The 21950-nt window shown below is 47.3% G+C and overlaps 1 protein-coding gene across 1 annotated transcript in view; it reads right to left on the bottom strand.

The window, feature by feature from the left end:
* Nucleotides 1–7180: 7180 nt before the first annotated feature.
* SLC6A5 (solute carrier family 6 member 5) overlaps nucleotides 7181–21950 on the bottom strand; it is a 49608-nt gene continuing 34838 nt past the window's right edge. Inside the window, exons 14-16 of the mRNA XM_084773339.1 lie at nucleotides 19149–19249; nucleotides 14702–14869; nucleotides 7181–11844 (exon numbers count right to left, since the gene is read on the bottom strand). Coding sequence (XP_084629465.1) covers nucleotides 11689–11844; nucleotides 14702–14869; nucleotides 19149–19249 — 425 coding nt within the window. The 3' untranslated portion in view covers nucleotides 7181–11688. The remainder of the gene's footprint in view (nucleotides 11845–14701; nucleotides 14870–19148; nucleotides 19250–21950) is intronic.

Below are 21950 nucleotides of genomic sequence, written 5' to 3'. Positions count from 1 at the left end.
GTTTCTATTTAAAATTTAAATAATAATAAATATTTAAAACTGGACAAGATGGGAGGTCGGTATTTATTATCACACACTCTGTCCCAAGACAGGTTCACTTGGTGCCTGCGAATGTGATCTTATTTAGAAATGGGGTCTTTGTGCATGTGACTACGTTATGGTGAGGTAATCAGAGAGAACCCAATTTAAGATGACTGCCATGCTCCATGTTTCTGGAAAGCAAACAAGAGAAGACGCCAGAAAGAACAAGGAAAGAGACAGGCAGCTGCAAACTACAAAGAGCCAGGCCTGCTAGGGGCTGAAAGGGACAGGACAGGCTACTCTCAGGAGAGTTCAAAAAGAGCTCAGCCACTGCCCTTGATTTCACAGTCAAAGCTTCAGGACTGGGAGTGGCTAACTTCCTGTGGTTCACAGTTCTCAGGTTTGAACCATTCAGTTAGGATGGCACTGGGAAACTAATAAAGAACCAATTTTCTGGTGGATCCAGGAAATGGAAGCAACACCCCAATTTCCTTCCCTGTCATGGCACCGAGTGCCCTGTGAAACCTGGAGGGCTGGCGTGAGAGAAGGCATTTTCCATTCTGGAAATTCATGTGCATCCAAAGAGGGGTTGAATGGATATGACTTCTTCTGCGCCACTATTTCTATGTGAATATTTAGGCTCTATTGATGAAAAGTTTCAGCTTTTCTCTAATGACTACAGTCAACTTCAGTCGCATCCAAATTAGAGAGACCTTTATTCTTCTGATTTAACTCTTGTACCCAGTCTTAAGCCTTTAAACACTTTTAAAATAGAGTCAGATATAGGTCAGTGTTGAAAATGGGTAGAAAAGCCTACAGATAGAGACATGGAGAAAGATAGCCCATAATGCTTATGGTGAAACTGTTCTAATTCATCACACCGCACCAATGGCCTCCGATGGAGGGCAGGTTTCTGAGGGTACAATCAAGGTGGACACATAGCTGGATGCTGATAAATGATAAGTGGGCAGTGTCATCTAGTCCAACAAATCAGGGAAAAACTGTTGCTAATCCAAGCTTTGGATTCATGATCAAGTGGGTCCATGCTCAAAGTTCTCCCAATAGATTAACTCGTGTGTTTCCTCCCAAACAACATAATTAACAGATGAGACTAGTGTGCCTGTTTTCTAGACATGGGGGCAGCCATTGCGCAGATAATTAGCTGAGCTGAGCTTTAAACTCAGGCGGGATGACTACACAGGCGTGCCCTGCATTATTCAACTATACCGAGTGTCCTTGGATGAAGCCCATGAATGCAGTCTCTTTAGGGACCTCACACAAACCAAAAACCACAGCACTACTTTACCCTGCCCAAGATCTGAACCAATCAAGAAATGAAAAAATTCAACATGAAGCCAAAACATTCCCTCATTAATATAAGGGGCAGTCCTGAGAGAGCACAGCCTTCTGTGAGAGCCAGAATGCGCTGGCCATCTGCCCTCCCTCCAGGCTGGACCTTGCCACATCCATCTGCTCACTGAGCTGGACAAAACAGAAAGCAAAGTGACCTCATCATGAAAGAAAGGCCAAGGGTTTGCCTCCTTCCTCTGCATGGGATGGGAGAGTAGGAAGTGAGTTTAAAGGCCAGCAGTGTTCAAGAAAACTCATTCACCATGGGAACCAAGAGAGTAGGAAAGAGGTGATCCAGGGGAAACCAATTCAGGGCCATTTAAACTGTATCCATAAAGGCTCTGCCTGACATCCAGGGCTGTGCACAAAGCACTCGGCCAGCCTTTCTTTACAGGGTCTTAAACAATTCTTTATTCGTGTTAGAAGCACATTTTTTTCACTATTCTGTAGGAAAACTAGGAGGAAGGCATACTTTTTGACTCACACTGAGTTAGGAAAGCTATGCCTACCTCACCACGGTGTAGACTTGAGGCTGGGTAGCGCTCAGCAGTCAAGCCATTGTTTAGGATGCCTGAAGATCTGGGTCCAATCTCCAGCACCACAAAATGAGATGTAAGCAGTCCACCCACCCGAAGCAAGGACGAGCAGTTGTGGGAGAAGATTGTTCAGACCATGGGATGGGCAGTGGGAGAGATGGTTTTGATCAATAAGAGAAGGCTGTTGTTGCTTTGTGCAACACACTACTGCAGCAGCTCATGGGGCTGGTTACAGCATCCCCAACATCTCAGACTCTTACCCAGAGTCAAAAGCCAAACTATGGCATCTTGCTGACAAAGTGTCAGTGAACTCCCACCACATTCCTGGGTGGTTCTCTTGCCTCTCTCCATCGCCTCAGTACATTCTACTCTCTGTGTTAAGGATGCTACCTGACATCAGAGAACAGGAAAACTCCCAGATAAATAACCACTGTTCTTAAATAAGAGAATTCAGAGCTGGACAGTCCAAGGCAAATTCACTTGCTCTGCGAAGCCCACAGGGACTCAGGTCCTTTTAGACCCTTTCTCCATCATCTCTAACATGTAGTTGTTGCCCTTGCTGTTCTATCTGGCTGCCATCACCCCAGCCATTGCACCTTCATACCAGGTACTAAGCTGTGGAAGAGAAAGAGAGCGTGCCTGCCTGGGAGCCCCATGTATCACTTCCACTTACCTTTTGATAGACTCTATTCTCATGGCTAATCTATACACATCTGCTGCCTACTGCTGCATAAGGGACACACACACATACACACACACACACACACACACACACACACACACACACACACATACACACACACACCACTACTGGCTTTTTTTGAACTTACAGTATTCAGAAAAAATGATATTGTTTAACTTCATGCTGTTAGCAACATTAAGCATTGTGTCTTGCATAGCCATAGTTTGGCTAGGGTTCAGCTCTACCAGGTGACCACTGACAGGCCATTCTCAGGCACACTGCAGGAGGTAGACTGGGCCGCCTAACAGTGCAAGTCTATGATGCTGTCTTATTTGCCCTTCCTCTGTGATGGCTGTGGTATAGTCCAAAGAGGCACCAAAAATAAAGTAAGTGGGGTCTTTAAGGGATAGACACAGACCTAGCACACTGCCACCTCTGCCTATGGGCCACTGAGCAAAGCATGGGTACATAGCTGAGGTCAAGGCCCAAAACACATAAGCCACTCATGATGTCACAGGAGTGTGACCTGGAGGGGGCCAAGAAAGAGAGACAGGGTGAGCACACATGGCTAGAGTCAGACAATCCTGAAAAAGGAAAAAAAAGAAGGCAGGTATTCAGAGACAGATCCCAGCCTCAGGGACACCTCTTGGAGCACACTAGCTGTGGGAGATATCAGCATGTGGCTTGTGCAGTCGCTGTGATTCTCACTCTTGCCTCAAGACACCATGTGCACTAAGAATACAAGGAGCCAGGAAGGGAAGTGGTAGCCAGCAAGATGGCCATGACACTTTCCACTGCTGGCTGAGAAGATGGAGCAGGGACAATCCTTTAACATCATGTCTCCAAAAACCTTAAGCCAGGAAAGAACAAATTAATATCCAAGACGTTTCTGCCAGGAAACCCTAGCCCACTAGTCCGTGGATTTCTGGACTCTGTGCTCTGAGGAGGGGCGTCGGTGCTCTGTGTGAGGCACCTGGCATCTCAGCCTTCGTTCCCACTTTCTAGCCACATATATGACAATTTCAAGGTTCATCCATCATTCGTTCACATGGGTGAGGTGCACAGGTGTGGACTATTTGTGCATGTGTGTGTATGTGAAAGGAAAACCTCCACTGTCTTTCCTCAAATCCTACCCATCCTGGTTTTTGAGACAGGGACTCTCACTGGCCTGATGTTTTCTAAGTAGGCTGGGCTGACTGGCCAAAGGATCCAGGTGATACTACTGTCTCTACCTTCCCAGCGCTGAGATTACAAGCAGGCACCACTGTGTCCAGCTTTTTTTTTTTTCATATGTGTCTTGGGGGGATCAAAGTCAGAACATCATGCTTGCATGGAAAGCATTGTACTGAATGAGATATTCCCTCAAACCCACCATCCGGATGCACCTTGGTACTGTCATTGCGTTTGCCCTCATCTGCCTGTAAGCCCATCCCAGCACCCCACCAACGCTTACATCTACCCCACATGCCAGCATCCCATTTCAAGATTCCCTGACCAATCCTCTGAGGCAGAGGCAATGTCCGCTGCGGTTCTCTGTCAGTTTGATCTTGTCTTAAATCCTTCTGGGACTTCCATGTCTCCTCAGTGTATGCTGAGGCTATGTACCAGTTTGAGCAACCCTGGGGAGTGGCTAGGCTTTCCCTCTGGGTCTTTGTCCTTTCTATCCCTAAGCCCTATTCCTTACCCAGAGCCAACACTCAAGATTCACTTATTCAACTTTAAGATGAATTTTTTTTTTTTTAGTATCTACAAAGTGCCAAAATCTGTTATGCACTAGAAACATATAAACAGTTAACACACTGAGAACAGGAGGGAAATGAGCCAACAAATCAATGACAGATGAAAATGTGACTTGGCACCCCTGTCACAGTTTCTCCTAACCTACTGATATTTGTAGGAAGAGGTCTGGAAAAAAGAAGACATAGGTTAAGTTTCTTTCAGTATCAAAAGTCCTTATAACATTACAAATCACACTGCAAGGCAAGTCACCCGTGGGCTGTGCTTCCCTGGTAGGATGTGTGATCAGAGAAGCAAATCGAGCTTTTGTAGAGCTAGCCCATCTTATACGCACTAACAGGAGGAGACTTCCATCGCAAAGAGCCCTACCATCAATCTATAAAAGGCAACCAGTTCACGCGCATAAGCGTTTCTTTGCAAACCCAACTCGCAGTAAACAGACTGTTGTGCTGTATGATGCATGTGTCAAGGCCAGCCTTGGCGTGAGGGAGCTTGGAGTTCCGGGCTACTGTGTCATTCTGTGGCTCTGGCTGCAGGGGAGACATCGGAGGCTGTGACTTATTGTAAGAAGGAAGACTGAGACCGGTCCAGGGGGTAGGAGAGCTGGATAAGAGAACAGCAACATCAAACAAATCCGAAGAAGGAGAAAGACAGGAGGGGTGCGGCTGGCTCTCAGCGTGGGCGTCAGAGGAGCGCTCCCACTCTGCAGAGCCAGGCTTCCCACACTCACTCTCAACCCCTTTCGGGAAAGGGTAAAAGACTCAACAGAGGATTTCCAACCAAATCCCACCTTAACCTCCGCTTAGGTGGTAAGAGTGAGGATGAGGTAGGCGTGGGCGTGGCTTGTAGTTATGGAAACCAAGAAATGAACACAGGAGTCCATCGGTCTGTTCTCTCTGGTCTTCTACTTACCTGGATTCTTTTTTTTATTAAAAGCTTTAAAAAAAAATAAGTAAAGCAATCTCAGGAAGAGGCTAGGGTGCAGGCCCAGGACCAAGCTCTGCTTCCTCAGCATTTTCTAGCAAAGGCATCTGGCTGAGAGGTTAATGCTTGCCACTGAGTGTGCTTAATACACAGCTGTGCACTTTCTGACTGCAGTTCTGTGGCTAATCCCAAGCATTCTTGAACCTCAGGTGTGTGTGACCCTCACAGTCACAGGAGTCCCCCAGTTGTGTGACCCTCACAGTCACAGGCCTCCCCCAGTTGTGAACCCCACAGTCACTGGCCTCTCCCAGGTGTGTGAACCCCACAGTCACTGGCCTCTCCCAGGTGTGAACCCCACAGTCACTGGCCTCTCCCAGGTGTGAACCCCACAGTCACTGGCCTCTCCCAGGTGTGAACCCCACAGTCACTGGCCTCTCCCAGGTGTGAACCCCACAGTCACTGGCCTCTCCCAGGTGTGAACCCCACAGTCACTGGCCTCTCCCAGGTGTGAACCTCACAGGTTTTTCCTAGGTGTCTCTGCCTTAACTCCAACACTCACACTCTTCCCAGGTATGTATGTGAACCCCTCCATCACGGGCCCTTTCTAGGCCAAAACCTGATCACAGGATGTACTCCACACTCAGTGTGTGGTTCCCAGGATCTGCTTGGGGCACATGTGTCTTCCCACTGAGATGAACCCAGGCCATCCTGCAGCCATCTAACACCGAAGCAGAAGATGGAGACAGGAAGTGAGCACCTTGCTCATTGGAAGACAACCTTGCTTCCAGGCTAACACAATCAGATGGGAGCGCACAGCACGGGACCTCCTCGGCATGTCCTTGGACACGGAGCCTGGGGCTCCACCTAGTCAAATAGAGAGGGAGGACATTCATTCGTTTACCTAACACAGATGGCTTTTCACGAGGCTCATTCAGCCTAGATGCTACCATACCTCAGGAACTACCTAGATGCTGAGGAAGCTAAATAAAATTGGAAACTGACAAAATAACACTTTTACTACACTCAAAGATTTATCTAGCTCTGTTGGAAGGACCCTGCTGTTTGAGGTTGCAGTCCTCCTGGTCTGGATAACCATTCTGAGCTCAGTGTTAGGAGTAGGACTCTCTCACCCCCCAGCAGGGCCCCCAGCTCTCTGCCTGACTCCATCTGGAGAGTGTCTTTAAACAAAGAAGCCCCTAACCACATTTGATATATGGCCCTTGACACAGCTGTCTGCTAGCTCTCCCCTCTCTGTGCCGATAGGAACATTAGGGACTATGTTCCAGTTCGTATGATAGGAGCGTGCTGCCAAATGTAAAACAAGCATCCTTAAAGTGCCTGGTTCCAACCAGTTATGAACACCTGACCTGGAAGCCCCCCACTCACTCCCCTAAGGGCTGTATAGCCTTTGTTCTCCCTGAGTAAAGCTGAGCTAGCTCCTGGAGTGGTTCCCAGAGTGTCTGATGTCCATCGTACTTACGGCCTTCCAAGCCCCGGGCCTCACCTTCTGCTCCTCTTGCCCACAGCCCCCCAGGGAAGAGAAGAGCCACATAGCTCAGTCTTTATTCAGATCTGCTCAGATTCACCTCTCTCTCTCTCTCTCTCTCTCTCTCTCTCTCTCTCTCTCTCTCTCTCCCTTCCTCCCTCCCTCCCTCTCCCTCTCCTCTCCCTCTCCCTCTTCCTCTCCCTCCAAGTGCTAATTAATAATGCAGTGTACAATGGTGTGTCTGATGGCTGCAAATATAGCAATGTAATTGATATTTGTTTCTACACAACACGACGATACCTCATTTTCCCAGGAGGGCCATTTTCACAGCTGCACCACGCTTCTCACAATGAAACAGGCCCACCCTGGGCACACCTGAAGCCCATTTGTTAAAAAAAGAAACCATGGTAGCGATTGGTTTGTAACAGACACAATGGCAAGCAGTGTGTTTTAAACACTGACATTTATTTGGGGTTTTTGAGGACTCATACATTATTAGGATAAACTCTAATTTATATCAGTATGTAATAGGCAAATATATAATACAATAAATTGCATTTTTACACATAAATACAAAATTTGAGGTAGGGCCTCAAGAGTAATGACTTCTTAAATGAATAATGCACAGTATATAATAAGCACTCTATATGATAGATAGATAGAGAGAGAGAGAGATGATGCATAATTTTGTAACATAATATATTTTCTTCATGTACAGTCAATGAAAAAATATAAGGACCTGACTAGGAAACATCTTTATTCACCAGCAATAGTGCCTACATGAGATGCTTGCATTTAGGACATTATCCAATTTAAGACGTAACCTATTCCTCAATAGGTCCATAATAAAGTGCAAAAAAACATGTACAAATGAGAGACGCAGTGGTTCCCAGTTTACACCTAAGCATCATCCCAATAGATCGAGCACACCTGTAAGGCAGCTGGGTGCCTGGAGGCACCATCCTCAGAAGGTCATCAAGCCTGGGCTTGCTTTTCAGGGGTGATGAACACCCACCTGAAATCCTTTCTCTTTAAGCAGTCTACAGCAACCTATGCCAAGGCCATATTTCACAGCGGTCCTTCTAGGCAAGCCCAGCAAAATGAGAGGAAGACAAGAAGTCTCACTCTAAAACCACAGGCCAGCTCTGCACAACACACATCATGAGACGGAGGGAGCTGGCTCGCTGGTCTCTGCCTCCATACCTCGGATGTCAACTTACCCTGGAGGACACCCTCCCCCATGGCAGTGCCTTGGAAAAGCAAGTCAGAAACCCAAATCCCAATGCCCATGGCCGGAAGACCTTGCCACCCCACATGCATCCAGCCACAGTAACTGTGCTAGCCACTGGGAAGAGGACAATGACCCATGACCAAGGAGGCGAAGAGGAGAGAAAAAGTGTCAATTTAAGGCATGGGAAGCCCATGCTGACAGAAAGGAACTGAGAAGTGCTGAGGCACATACAGCTAACAGAAGAGAACCGAAACCCTGACCCCCTCAGTGCTGTGCCAGCATAGACAATCTGAGTCTCATCCAACCAAAGGTCCCTCTGTTCAACTCTTTCTAAAGTGCTGTTCCCTGAAAGTACACATCATTTTTTTTTTACAGCCCTCACACGTTAAAATCACAGCAAAAATTCCAAAGACGTCAAGGTCATTAAGGATTTTGCATTGGCCACAGGTATCATGCAATAAAGAAATAGACAGGGGGGTAGGTAAAACAACTACCACAAAAGACCAGAAACAGACACACGTGTTCACAACAAACACAGCCTGAAGGAGATTAGAAGAAGTTTCTAGTGAGCAAGACAGTTAGACAAAGGTTTGCTTAAGAAACCACGACACCAATAGCTAATAAATACATGATGCTTTCTGTTTTAAGAATATTACAGGGTTACTATTTTTCACATATGGCTTGTTTTTCTCTGAATGGGCTTATCGGTTGGCGTTATGAAATCATCTCACAGATGGAAAACTCCCCACCACTCCACACAGGGAGCCAAAGTCTTTCCTAAGTAATGTTACTTCTCCCTCAGTGTCAAGGGAGAAATCTCAGGTGGCAGTTAAGATGGCACTTTCATTTTCTATTTATTCATTCAGTTTTTCCTTTCAATTGATTGTGCATTTTAGTAGCATGGAAACAGTCCATCTAGCGAGGCACACATCAGCTCTCAGTATCCTGGCCAAACACTCAGGAGGCAAGCCGCTGACATGCATCACTCCTCCCTGCCAGGGAGAGCCTTGAAGTTGAACATGTCAGTGAATGTGGACAAAGCTAAACTCCAAAGGCAGCTGTTTCCAGGTAAGCCTGGACTCTTTTGTCTGCCTTTGTCCTTCTAAGCAGTCTAACTGGGGAGGGAAAAACAAAATGGACAAGGACTCGGGGGAAGATTCTAGGTCTTTCCTAAACACATCCTATTTGACACTGCTGCAGCTGCCCCAACTACAAACATACTAACAGATGAGGTCTCTGCCCTTACAAGTAAGCCAACTTGCAATTCACATCTGGCAGGGTCCAGGGACACACACACACACACACACACACACACACACACACACACACACACACACCCTGCTTTTAATCACCAAGGCAAAAATTAGCAGAAATTGGGTTGGCATCCAGCACCAGTCCCAGTTCCAGCCCAGAGAAAAGCAGGAGGCCAGAAACCGTTCACCCCGACACCAGCACAAACCCCATGTTTCCCTAGGAGGCACGATGTGCTTTTCTTCAACCTTCAAACTGGCAGGGCTGCTGCAGGGAGTCTGAAGACTGACCTCAACACACACACACACACACACACACACACACACACACACACATACACACACACACACACAACCACTAAAGTCTTGGTACTGCCCTGTAATGCTGGTGCAGGAATGGGCCTCCCATTGGTATAGCTTTCTTGGGGAAACAGATGATGATGGCAGAGAGTGGACATCTGAGCCCAGAGCTCATCTTCCTAAAATAGGGGAAGCCTCAGGATCTATCTCTGTGACAGCCTAGCAAGACCTACCTTTGGGCAACTAGGAGAAAAGAGAAAGTGGAAGAGGGAGAGTAAACCCCAATAGCAAAGCCAGGTGTTCAAAACCCACCATGCTGCCTTCCCTAACACCTATCACGGCTGCGCTGGGAAATAGAAGTGCCCATCATTGTTGGCAGGTGGTGTGAGCACTTACCCTAGAAGAGGGAGAATTCAATACAAAGACTTCAGACACTTTATGCAAACGGAGTCATCTTTTTAAAATGATACCTTAAAATCTGTTGTCGCGATATCATTGTCATTGTGCAGAATGAAAACGTCATGTCAATATACAAGATTTGAACTGAAAACTTTGCCTGAGACCCTGTTATATGAAAGCAAACTAATATGAAAATGATTGAACCCATCTCCCCTAGAGGAAACGAGTTTAGGTTGAGATATTAAGACTGTGCGAGGAAAAAATAAAAGCCCCGACTATGCTACTCTAAGCTTGCCATCTCTGCAGTGATTCATAAGATATTTATAAGGACAGAAAACACCACTATGCGCTACGTGAACACACTGCATGAGCACACACCACAGTTTAAGAGTTGTGCATATGCCTGTTCAGGAGACAGCAGAACACAGAGTATGGCCTGGCCAGGCTCTGCCCTCACCAGACAACAGTTACATTGAGTACTGTGGACAGGGAGTTCTGGAAATCAAGCTAGCTAAATACAGTCTTAAAAGCTATAATCTTAATTGGCCTACTCACTACCTAACTAAGCTGTATTTACCAGAAAGTTCTGGAAACACAGTGACCTAAAATGTACAACCACAGGGATGGGTAGTAACACGGTGGCTTTCTACCAAGCTCTTAATTTCTCTGATTTCCCTGTGGCTGCAAATAGCATTTGCTGTTACTGGAAAAGGAGTAAAAATTGAGAAAGTATCTTTTAAGAGTTTGTGTCCCATATGTATATAATATATAGATAGAACCGGGGTAAGTCTCAGTTTCCAATAGGTTGAAAGACAAGGTATCTACAACTTATAGAAAGTGATTTGGAGGCAAAGAGACAGCATATTATGATACTGAGCCATGGTGCTAAAGACATCATGGCAAATAGAACAGTGGTACAAAAGTTGGCATGCAAACCAAAGCATGGCTTCTCATGTAGAGAGTGAAAGAAAAGGCCCAAAGAATTAACTCTCAAGTGTCGTTATTACAAAAGAGGAGGAAGAGGAGGAGGAGGAGGAGGAGGGAGAGGAAGAAAAAGAGAAGAAACTAAGCAAAGGAAAGAGAGAGGGATGGAAAGAAGGAGAGAGAGAGACTGAGGCAAGAGAGTGGAGTCCCTTCAGGTCCACAGCATAGAGAGGCAGGACATCTGAACGCATAGTATATTTGGTGAAAAGAAAAGAAAAGGCAATGCGAACCAAGCCACCCAGTGGTGCCCAAATCTACCTACCAGCCTTGCCTCATCTAGAACAGTCTCCAGCTCTGCCATCCTCCTACACGCACCTGGCCTGAACTTTCAGCTTCAGAATGAAATTGCGGCAGTGCCCAGCTCAGCAAGGAGTCCAAAGCAACAACCCTACCCGTCTGCATGCTCCTCATGCCCTCCTCCTCCAGCAATGAGAGCCCACAAATGAACCTCCGCTGCTGAACCGTGTACCTGCCACCAACACTCACCTGGTCAACTCATCCCTGCAGGATGGATGAAGCAACCTGATCAGGGGACCAAACCTTCCAGAAGCTGATAGACAGCACAGACACACAGGCAGACAGCGCTTCCAGTGGTCTGTGTGGCTCTCACTACAGCATGCTACGCTGCGTCCTACTCTTCTATGGAACGCTCTCATGCACGGCTGCGAACCGAGGTGTGGGGAGAAAGAAGAAATTTGGGAATAAATCTGGGGGGAGTGTGAACAGGGAGAGGGGAGGGGGGCAGAGAGGAAGACCAGGAGTAATACAGGACCATCCACACTACTGGACTAGCACTGGGGGCCCAGTTCCAAATCCTTCACTGGCAGCTTGAGTCCCAGGGACGAGGTTCCCAGGGGGTCAACCATATTCTTGTAACGCTCCCCGCGGTGCTGGGCTAAGAACGGACCCCAGTCTGGCTGCGGCGAGCATACCAACTTCAGCCTCTGCAAAGAAGTCCAAGACAAGTGTAGTTACAATTAAAATACACCTTCCTCCCCTGGGGCAACCCTAGCCATCTCCACTGCTCCAAATCCCTCACTGGACCCAAGAGCCCCACCAGCAGCAGCAGCAGCAATGAGAAAGACAGTCGGGAATACTAGACCGCATTTATTAACCAGGCCAAGGACAAGAAAAGCAAGTCTCGGTTTGGTTCTCTTGAAATTATTTAAGTCAACCTGAAAGCAACTTCATGATCGTTCCATGTTTGTCTGGCACAAGATTCATAGAGGACGAAGGGCCTGGATTTTAATTATACGTCTCCCCCTACCAGCTGAACTCACAAGCATCTATTTCCGCTTGTGAGTCCAAACAGCAAAGGCCATGGGCTCAACTACATCTGTTCAGTAGTCTCAATGATAGGTGGCTACATCAAAATAATTGGATTTTGTTTAGCATGTTTCCCAAAAGTATATAAATGGCCAAGACCAAAAGCCAACGCCAAAGATGCACCACCAAGCGTGAACAAAGATTTTAATAATCTGTTGACAAAAAAAAAATATATGTTTCTCACTTGGGTCAGCAGTGCAGGTTCATATGGGTAAGCTTAAAAATAATGGAAGTGTCTCTAATCCTTCAACTGAAATTTTTTGTAGAAAATAAAAACTGATGGAAACATCTAGAAAAAGGGAAGAACACTTATTTCTGACTATATAAGATGGGATAATTATGCGTCTATTAGCATTTAAAGGGAAATCTTGTTCTTATAGCTGTTAGTTTAATCTTCCCCTTAATCACCAGCTTGCAACCTTTGTGTCCCAAATTAGCCATAATAAATTTGTGCAGCCAACCCACCCGTCTAGAGAATCTGAGGCTGCAACTATGGTAGCAGGGGTTACAACAGGTTCTATGTGGAGAAAGAGATTCCTGGGTCCTCTGGTGGGAAGGTGGCTGGCTATGCAGGCTGGTACCCTGGGGGAGGTTGGGCCCAGAGTTAATTTACACCACAGGATAACGAACAAAATTTTCTGGGGATGCAAAACAGAATACAACGTCAACATGAGGATGTATCTTCATCTGGAGGTCAGTGAAAACAAAGGCTACCTGCTGGCCCACACCAAGTAAATGTGTGTGCTGAGTGCTGGCCGTGCCCTCATCCCCTCCCACCTCTTCCTCAGAGCAACGCAGCTGCCCAAGAGCAGACCCCACACAGTCGCTCCCCACCCCAGCGAACAGGTGTCCCTTTGCCTTGCTGTAGGCACTTCTCAAACTTGAACATGCATCTGAACCACACTGGAAGATGGGGCCAAGATCCATCTCTCTGAGCTCTGGGACAGGATCTTGGGGTGCCTCTAGAGCACACCCCCAAGTAGCACCAATAAGGTCCAAATACCTTCAGGATGTGGGCAGAGTTCATTCATCCTTAGCCCCCATGGGCAAATAAACTTTTTTTTCCTTTGAGATGGGGTCTCATATAGGCCAGCCTAACCTAAAGTCCACTAATAATACTGAGGGTGGCCTTGAACTCCTGACCCTCCTTCGTCTACATCCAGCATGCTAGAATTACAGGGGTGCCCGAACGAATGACTCCCCATAAATTACAAAAGCTGGGTGGTTCTTTGGTGGTGGCTAAAACAAATAGCAGCCCCACGTACTCTGTCAAGAAGGTAGGGGTAAAATGGGTTCAGATACGGGTTGGTTGGTGCGCTGATTACTTTGGCCAGCTACAGTCTAAGAAGAGGCGATGTCAACTGAGGAACTGCCTCCCTCGGACTGGCCTGGAGGCAAGTCGGTGGGGCACTCTCTTGATTAATGATTGATGTGGGAGGGCCCAGGGCACTGTGGCAGTGCCACCTCTGAGCAGATGGTCTTGAGTAACATGAGAAAACAAACTGGGGGCAGGAGAGATGGCTCGGAGGTTAAAAAACACCATCTGCACTTCCAAAGGTCCTGAGTTCAATTCCCAGCAACTACGTGATGGCCCCCAGCCATCTATAATGAGATCTGGTGCCTTCTTCTGGCGTGCAGGTGCATACATAATAAATAAATAAATCATTTTTAAAAAAAAAGAAAACAGACTGAGCAAGGCACGAAGAGCAAGCCAGTAAGCAGCATTCTTCCATGCCGTACCCCCCAGCTTCAGCTCCTGCCTTGCGCTCTTAACCCTAACTTCCTCCCTGGGTGACAGACTGCGCCTTGCCTGGGAATATTCGCCCCTTCCCCCCTCCCCAGCTGCTTTTGGTCCTGGTTTTTTTTTTTTTTTTTTTTTTTTTTTTTTTTGCAGCAACAGAAAACTAACTATTACAGTTGGTAAGGAAAGCGCAGCGAGCCACGTCCTGGAATGCATATGACGCTCTGAGGGCCATCGAATTCTTAATTCCCTTGGCTCACCTGTCCTTCACCCAGGAGCAATAGGAGGGAGCCCGTGGTGACGTTATAGTTCATGGTAATAAAACATTTGGGAGGGAGGAGGCTTGGATGTAGAGGAAACCCAGGAAAGGGGGAACCCTAGGTGTGGTTAAAAAAAAAAAAAAACAAACTCCAAGTTGTAAGTAGCATCCGAGGAGGGGATGGAAGCTCTGGAAAAGAGGAGACATTCGAGCATCCATCCTAGGGCTGCCAGCACAGTGAGGAACAGCACCAGAGCAGCCCAGCCTGACTACTGGCCAGGCTCCTGCGTTACAGGAATCATACATAGTAAAAATGGGCTTAATAGAATCAGTGGCAACTGCAATCACTTACCCACCCAGTACCCTTCTTGAATACATTTACGGAGTCTTTTGTTTTTAATGCATAGAGCTCTTTGGATCTCTCCCTTGGGAGAGGCTGGGGGGGGGGGAGGGGGGAAGGAGCCCGCAGAATTACCTCGATAAATCTGCCAGGAGCCAGATACATTTTTATCACAAACATAATCGGGATCCAGATAACAGAGCAGGCGAGCATCAGCCATCCAAGCACCATGGACCAGTTAGGGTAGCGGTAAGAGCCGTAGGTCATGGGCTCCCACTGGTAGAAGCTGAAGCAAAGGATAAACTGGGAGGGAAGAAGAGAGAAGTGCGTTAGGGTGATAAGTGTGGGCCATTCGTTCATTCAACGTACACGTGCTAACCCGCTTCGCACGCTCACGTTCTCATTCCTAGTGCCTCACCTTATGTACACTCTCATCCAACAGAAAACGGATTTCCCAAGTGAAGAAAGGAAATTCCCAAGGAGATGAAGATGCCAAACGTGCTTTCAGCTCCTGCCCCCATGTTCCTCCTCCCATAGGAAGTCAGTGGGTGCGTGCCTACACACAAGGAGGCCACACCAAGAGGAAGGGTGCAGTGATGGGTGGCACCTGGGAATTCTGAAGGGCCTGTCTGGATCATCATCGATAATTAACCCTTTGTTATAATGTGGGAAAGGTGTGTTAAATTTGTATATTTCAATCTATTTATTTGAGTGCGCTTGGCTCCCCTCCTTGGACAAGGAATGGCCCAGCTGTAGAAGCTGCCTCTAAAGTTGGCTCTGTGAGATCCAAAATGGTCCCCCAGCGGTGACTGTTCTAGAAGTACAGTCTTATAATAAGCCATGGGGGGCGGAAGAGAGAAAGGGGGGGGAGAGAGAGACCTGGTACTACTTTAATGATCTGAGGGACCTGTCAGATTTCTCAGCTGCAGAATGGATTTATTTCACACCATGTATGTAGCACTGGGCTTTTCTGTGAACAGAAGTCTGGTATTTACTCCAGACTCCTTCCTCATTTTTAAAAGGTCACGATTTGGGGTTCGCCCATTATCTGCCTTCACATCATACTTCAACCAGAAACAGCTCTGAGATCCATCCAAGGTTTGGCTGGGCAGCTGAAGAGCCAAGGAAAGGCACGTGCTGAGGACAGAGGCAACTGTATGGAGAGCCAGGCTTCTTAGAGCCCCAGCCCACCCTTTAGGGACCGTTTCCCAGGAAAATGTGACTTCGTGGTCTTTCTGCCTATGGCAGTAAAAGCCTAGACTTACCCACATTAAGTCCTTTCCCCAGCTCTGCCTCTCTCTTCCTAACTTAAACTGAAGAGTAGCAAACGGTTATGGGAGTTACATTAGTAAAAATAGCAGGTGGGAGTGTTTTGGGAGATGTGTAAAACCCCACACAAACACAAGCCATCCCCACCACTAGTGCAGCACCCAGGCTGCCAGGGAGTCTTTCAATGCAACAATAATTCATATGTTGATTCAAAGCAACATAAGCCTGAAGACAAGGCTCCCACAGAGAGTGGTGTCTTCGCTAGCTGCCCCCACCCCCACCCCGACCCCTTTCCAACTTTAGCTCCTGAAGTCATAAGTGTTATTATACCCAGTCTATTGGAAGTATGGCCGATGTCATTATGGCACGCTGCTCTGTTTCACTTACTATATAAATAGCAATGCATCTGCTTATGTGTGTGCCTTCCTCAGTAACGTGACCAGACTACTCATATGGTAATTGCATGAGGATATTTACAGCTCCATAAATCCACGACGATATAAAGTAAAATGATGGGCTTTATTTCAGAGGCCCTGGAGTAATTTAAACCCATAATCTTACCCTAGCCGAAGACCTCAAAGATATCTATGGTACAGAGGTAAATGGCAAAATATAGGGAGGGCTGGGACCTTTGACACCCATTTCCACGTCTGCAAACATCACATCAAACTTGTAGGCATAAGCCACTGGTTGGCATGAACTTCCCTCTGCCAAGTCAGCTTGGATGAAAGCATGGCCTAAGGTGGCCTTAGCCACACCAGATGGGGGTTTAGCCACCGAGTTCTGCCCACCCCTGCCTTTGACTGACAGATAGTAGGTCAGACACAGGAGACCCACTGGTTGGTGGTAGTGATGGAACCAGTGTGACATCCCAAGCCCTTAAACAGCACAGAGGATCTGCTCAAAACAGTGGCCAGCCCTCTCTGTGGCTTCTGACACGAAAGCTAGTGAACCACAGCAAAACTGAGGAACTTCCCCGAGAATGAAAACAAACAAACAAAAAACCAAGTTCCTGGAATTACACCTCCCCAAGTCTGAGACTGGACTGTTTTAACCCAAACTGTGCATCCAGGCATAAGAACTTAAACTGTCAGAGTGCAAAAGGGCTTGAAGGTCACCCCACCTCAGAGGCAATGTCCGGGCTCCGTGGCCTTGTGGCCTTGTGGCCTAGAGCAAGTTCCTTACCTTCAATGAGCCTCAATGCACTCGCCTATAAGGTGGGGAGACAGCGTGGATATAAACTCCAATGACAAGGCTGGTGAAGGACCTGCCTCCAAACACACCTCCACCCACAACAGCAGCAGGATGGCGGTATGGTGTGTTTCCACAGAACATGGCAAAATTCTGACACTCTTCTGGGATGAAGAGGAAAGGGGGGAAGAATCTAAAACAAATTCTAATGTGGGCTTAGATGATAATAAACCTCGAGGAGTGGAAATGAGGGGAGGTCAAAGGTCATCAGGGTCAAGATTTGCTAACACAGCATCTTCGCACCCACAAGCTAAGCCCCACCCCCCAGGTTCCACACATACTGCATCCCTGAACATCTACCTTTAATACTTTTCAGTTCTCACGCCCCAACTCCAGTGGGACATTTCAGACCACAAGTATAGATGTGAGGAAGCTGTCGGTGTCCTCACAGCCGACGAAGACTACGGAATGGATTTTCTGTCTAAAGCGCTAGCTTTTCAGAAAGATATGGTTTGATTGGAACATACTCTCAGACGGGGGGGTGCCGGGGGGGGAGGCAAGCGAATGAAGAAAACATATATTTTCATTGCACCTGCTTTTATCCATCCTGCATCTTAAGCGAAGCCCGTGTCTGGTGTTGAAAAACGGGCTCTTTAGCTGGTTTATAGTGCCACCTACTGGGCAAAATAGAAATTACACACACCTTCCTTCTAGGCTTGTTCAAAATAAGACTCTTCCCCAGCCAGAGGAAGAAAAAGGCGACGCTCCCAGAGTAAGGGAAAGACAAAAATCTCTGCTAATTAATTTGCTTGGGGAAGAAAGTGAGGCTGCGCTGACAGCTTCTGGCACAGTGACGAGGGTGGCAGGTGTGAGTTTAAGTGCCTGTACAGATCATAGGGAATGCCAGATGACCTCTAACAGCCATCCTCACATTTGAGGATGACAAAGCAATGGAATAAACAGTAAAAAAACAAAAAAACAAAAAACAAAAAACAACAACAAAAAAAAACTTTACTAAAGCCACATCAATTATAGAGTAGAGGCATTGCCCAGCAGTTAGGAGCCAGAATGTGTAGGCTTGAATCCAGGTTGTTGCTAACTATTATACATTCAATCCTAGGTCAGTCGGTCACATAACTCCAGGCTTCAACTTCCCTGTGAGCCTTAGTTTTTTAACTGTCAACTTGACACAACCTAAGAGGGTTGTGTCACCTGGAAGGGAGTCTCAATGAAGGGTTGCCTGGATCAAGTTGGCCTGTGCGCATGCCAGTGGGGTGTTGTCATGCTTATGTTAATTGATGTGAGAAGATGGGGTCCACTATGGGTGGCTTCATTCCCTAGGCAGAGGGATATCATATTATAGAGATCAGGGGCTGGAGAGACAGCTCAAATGGTTAAGAACACCTGCTGCTTTTATACAAGATTGAAATTTGGTTCCCAGTTCACGGCCACCTTAACTCCAGCTCCGGAGGGATCCAGTGCCATCTTCTGGGCTCTACAGGCACCCACATGCACCTGCACATGCACGCACACAGACTTACACATGCACACGTGTGAAGAAAATAGCAGAATAAATCCTTTTCCGAAAAGTGAAAAGCTAGCCGGGCACTAACAAACACGGGTGCGTTCATTTCTCTCTGCTCTTGACTGGGGATGTAGCTACCTGCTTTGAGCTCCTGCCACTGTGCCTCCCCTGCCATGAGGACCTACAAACTGGAACTCTACGTGGAAATAAATCCTTCTGTCCCCTGAGTTGTTTTGTCAGGGCATATTATTGTGGCAACTGAAAAGGAAAATTCAGACCTTCTCTTTCTGCAAGACGGAGATAATTACGCCCGCCTGGCAGGGATGGTGAGAGAGGAGGTCACCTAGAACAGATGCGTGGTCTACATGCCTGTTGACTGCCGTCTGCTAGCACATGAGGCAGATGGATATCGTGTGCGCATTCCACACAGATGTGCTGACACCAATCAATCAGTTCCAGCTCTGCCCCTTGCCCAGGTGGATACCTGGAGGGAAGTCACTGTCACCTTTCTGAACTTCAGTTTACTCACTTGGGCGACACCAGGCAAAACATTTGGAGTGCATGCTGTGTCTGTGAGGGAAAGCATTCGGTCCTTACGGTTAAAATGGTTGGCGTGACAAACGCCCAGCAGACTTTCCAGAAAATGTTGGGCTGGAATCCAATCATCATCTCAATGTCCTCACAGAACCTCTGCAAGCCTGCAAAGAGACAGGGGGAGCCGTGTGTGAGGGGCAGTGGGTAGGGGCAGGGAGGGGAAGATACCAGGGCCCCTCCCTCAAAAACCTTGGCAGAGGAAGAAGCCAGCTGAGGTCAGCATAACCCCTATCAGACAGGTGACTCACTGCCAGGGATATGGGGGCTAACTGAATGTTGAGACGGATACTAAACACCCTCTGCAGTGAGGCTCAAAGCTGTCATGGCAACGACCCAGAGCTTGGCTCCAGGTGTCTTGGCAGTGTCATGTACATGCCCATGGCTTGGTCACAAATCTGGCAGGAAAAAAAAAGATTTTGGTAAACCAAGAGACTGTATTATAAATGGCCCAACACTTAGCAGGGATCTCTGTGAGGTGGATTTGGGTCTCCCACCCTCCCAAGAGAACTTCCACTTTCCCTGCCTGGTATATGTTGATGGTTGGAGGTGAAACCCCTATGTAAATTCCAAGTGTGTGTCTCACACACAAGTGGAACTGAATGACCGTTTTTTGCCTGGCCACTCAGAAACTTCTTCGCCCAGCCCCCATATTACCACCCTCCTGGCAACACTTGGAACACCGCTTTGGAGGAAAGGCACTGAGATCAGACGTGGAACCCCTCAGATCCAGGGGTTTGATATGCAAAGGGGACCCAATAGCTTCCTGAGTGCAAGTCTCTGTGTTGCAGTGATTCGCATCCTCCCTAATGCTGTGACCATTGAATACAGTTCCTCATGTTGTGGTGACCCCGCCCCCCAACCATAAAATTCTTTTTGTTGCTGCTTCAGGAACTATAATTTTGCTACTGTTGGGAGTTGTAACGTAAATAACTGTGTTTTCTAGTGGTCTTAGTGATCCCTGTTAAAGGGTCATTTGCCCCCCAAAAAGGCTCGTACCCCACAGGCTGATAACCACTGCTGTATTGGGGATGCTTAAAAAACACATCCAGGTATATTCAAGATGGGTTCCTCATAGAGAGGGGGAACCCCAGTATGCTGATCACAGAACCACAAATTAATATGACAATCATGGGACACCTAGCGATTTCTCCAATAAAATAGAGGTTAACAGAGGACTAGGAAAATTAGCATAGCCAAAGACTAAACCAGTTGGGGTTTGCTTATTCCTTCACAAGCAGATTTGCTTGGGGTTTGGGGGAGACAATTTAACTTCTAAAATTAGACATGTTAAAAAGGCGTCTGGTTTAACTTCTTTCAAGCCTCGATGAACAGGCTGTTTTATAAGAAAGCACTTTGCAAATGTGCCTTTTGTGACATTAGCAGTCGGGAATTAGCAGGTAGAGGGAATGAATGGCCCTCTTCACTCTGCACGTAGGCCTGGTTGCAGATGGGCTACAAAGGCAGCCCCTCCTCTTTCCAGGAGCTAAACTCTCCCTGCAGTGGGGAGATGACCTCTAGTCTTGTTTAAAAAAAAAAAAATCCTCTTTAACTTCTATCCGAAAGTAATTGCTGGCTATGTGGTTAAGAGCACAGACAGCTTTTATAGAGGACCAGAGTTTGACTCCCAGAACCCACACCAAGTGCCTCATAACCACCTGTAACTGCAGGTCCGGTCCAGGGGATCTAATGCCCTCTTCTGACCACCATGGGCACTGCACATGTGTATGTATGGTGTACATACCTATACTCAGACACACATATACTGCACACATGATTTGGTTGAGTTTTTTTGGTTGGTTGGTTGGTTGGTTTTGTTTTTCGACGCAGGGTTTCTAAGTGTAGTCCTCCAGCTGTCCCGGAACTTACTTTGTAGGCCAGGCTGGCCACCTGACTCTGCCTCCCAAGTGCTAGAAGTAAAAGTGTGTACCGCCACCCGCTGGCAATTCTTTTTAATTAATGATTGCAGCCTCTTCCTGTTTCTAGGGCGCCGCCCACGTTTTACATGAAAGATTTCCATTTTCTATCCTGATTTTCTGCTCTATTTTTATTTCTCTTTTATTTTAATAAGATTTCCGGGGAACCCAGTCGCTTTTGCATATCTGTCAGCAGAGGATGAACAATCACTTGAGGATCAAGATGTCTGTTCACAGGACACAGAGAAGTCGGGGAGTCTGTTGTCCCCAGTTTGGAGGACAGAACTCTGCAGACACTTTTGCCCTCCTCACATGATCGTCTGAGGGCATCTGCATCCTCGACTACAAGCAATTCACTCCACTTACTTTTCTATTAGGTCAAGTTGCCTTCTCTTCAGGGCACTGCAATACGATGAGTTCCCTGAACCCTGAAAGTTGTAACCCCTGATACTTGTTATGTGCCTTATCCAGTGACAGTTCTCAGGTGTCTCGGCATACAGAAGTGGCAGGCCCTAGGCCAAAGTGGACAGAATGACCAGGAGGCCATGGTGTGACCTCCAGGACAAATGCTTGTGCACCAAGGGGCAGAAATGGCATCTGGTGGCTGACACCCTGCATCCTTCATAATAGCTCTAGTGGGTGGGGTGCACATTGCTACGGTGATGGCAGAATGAGTAAACCATTAGGGAACTGAAAGTTGCCTCGCTCGGAAAATCTGGACCTTAGACACCATATGGCAAGTCCCCCCAGGCCCGTATCAGGATTGGAAGGCTCTGAGATCCGGCGGCCTTTGGTACCCTGAGGCTGTGGGGAGCCACCTTCACCTTGAGCACACAGGCACTGACACCCCCAACACCGAGAACAACTCTACGCCAACAAAAGAGCCCTCTTT

This window comes from Acomys minous, assembly GCF_964271855.1.
Source record: "Acomys minous genome assembly, chromosome: 2".
In the NCBI taxonomy this organism is placed as follows: Eukaryota; Metazoa; Chordata; class Mammalia; order Rodentia; family Muridae; genus Acomys; species Acomys minous.
Note: the sequence above shows the minus strand (reverse complement) of the source record. Positions and strands in the feature narration are given on the sequence as shown.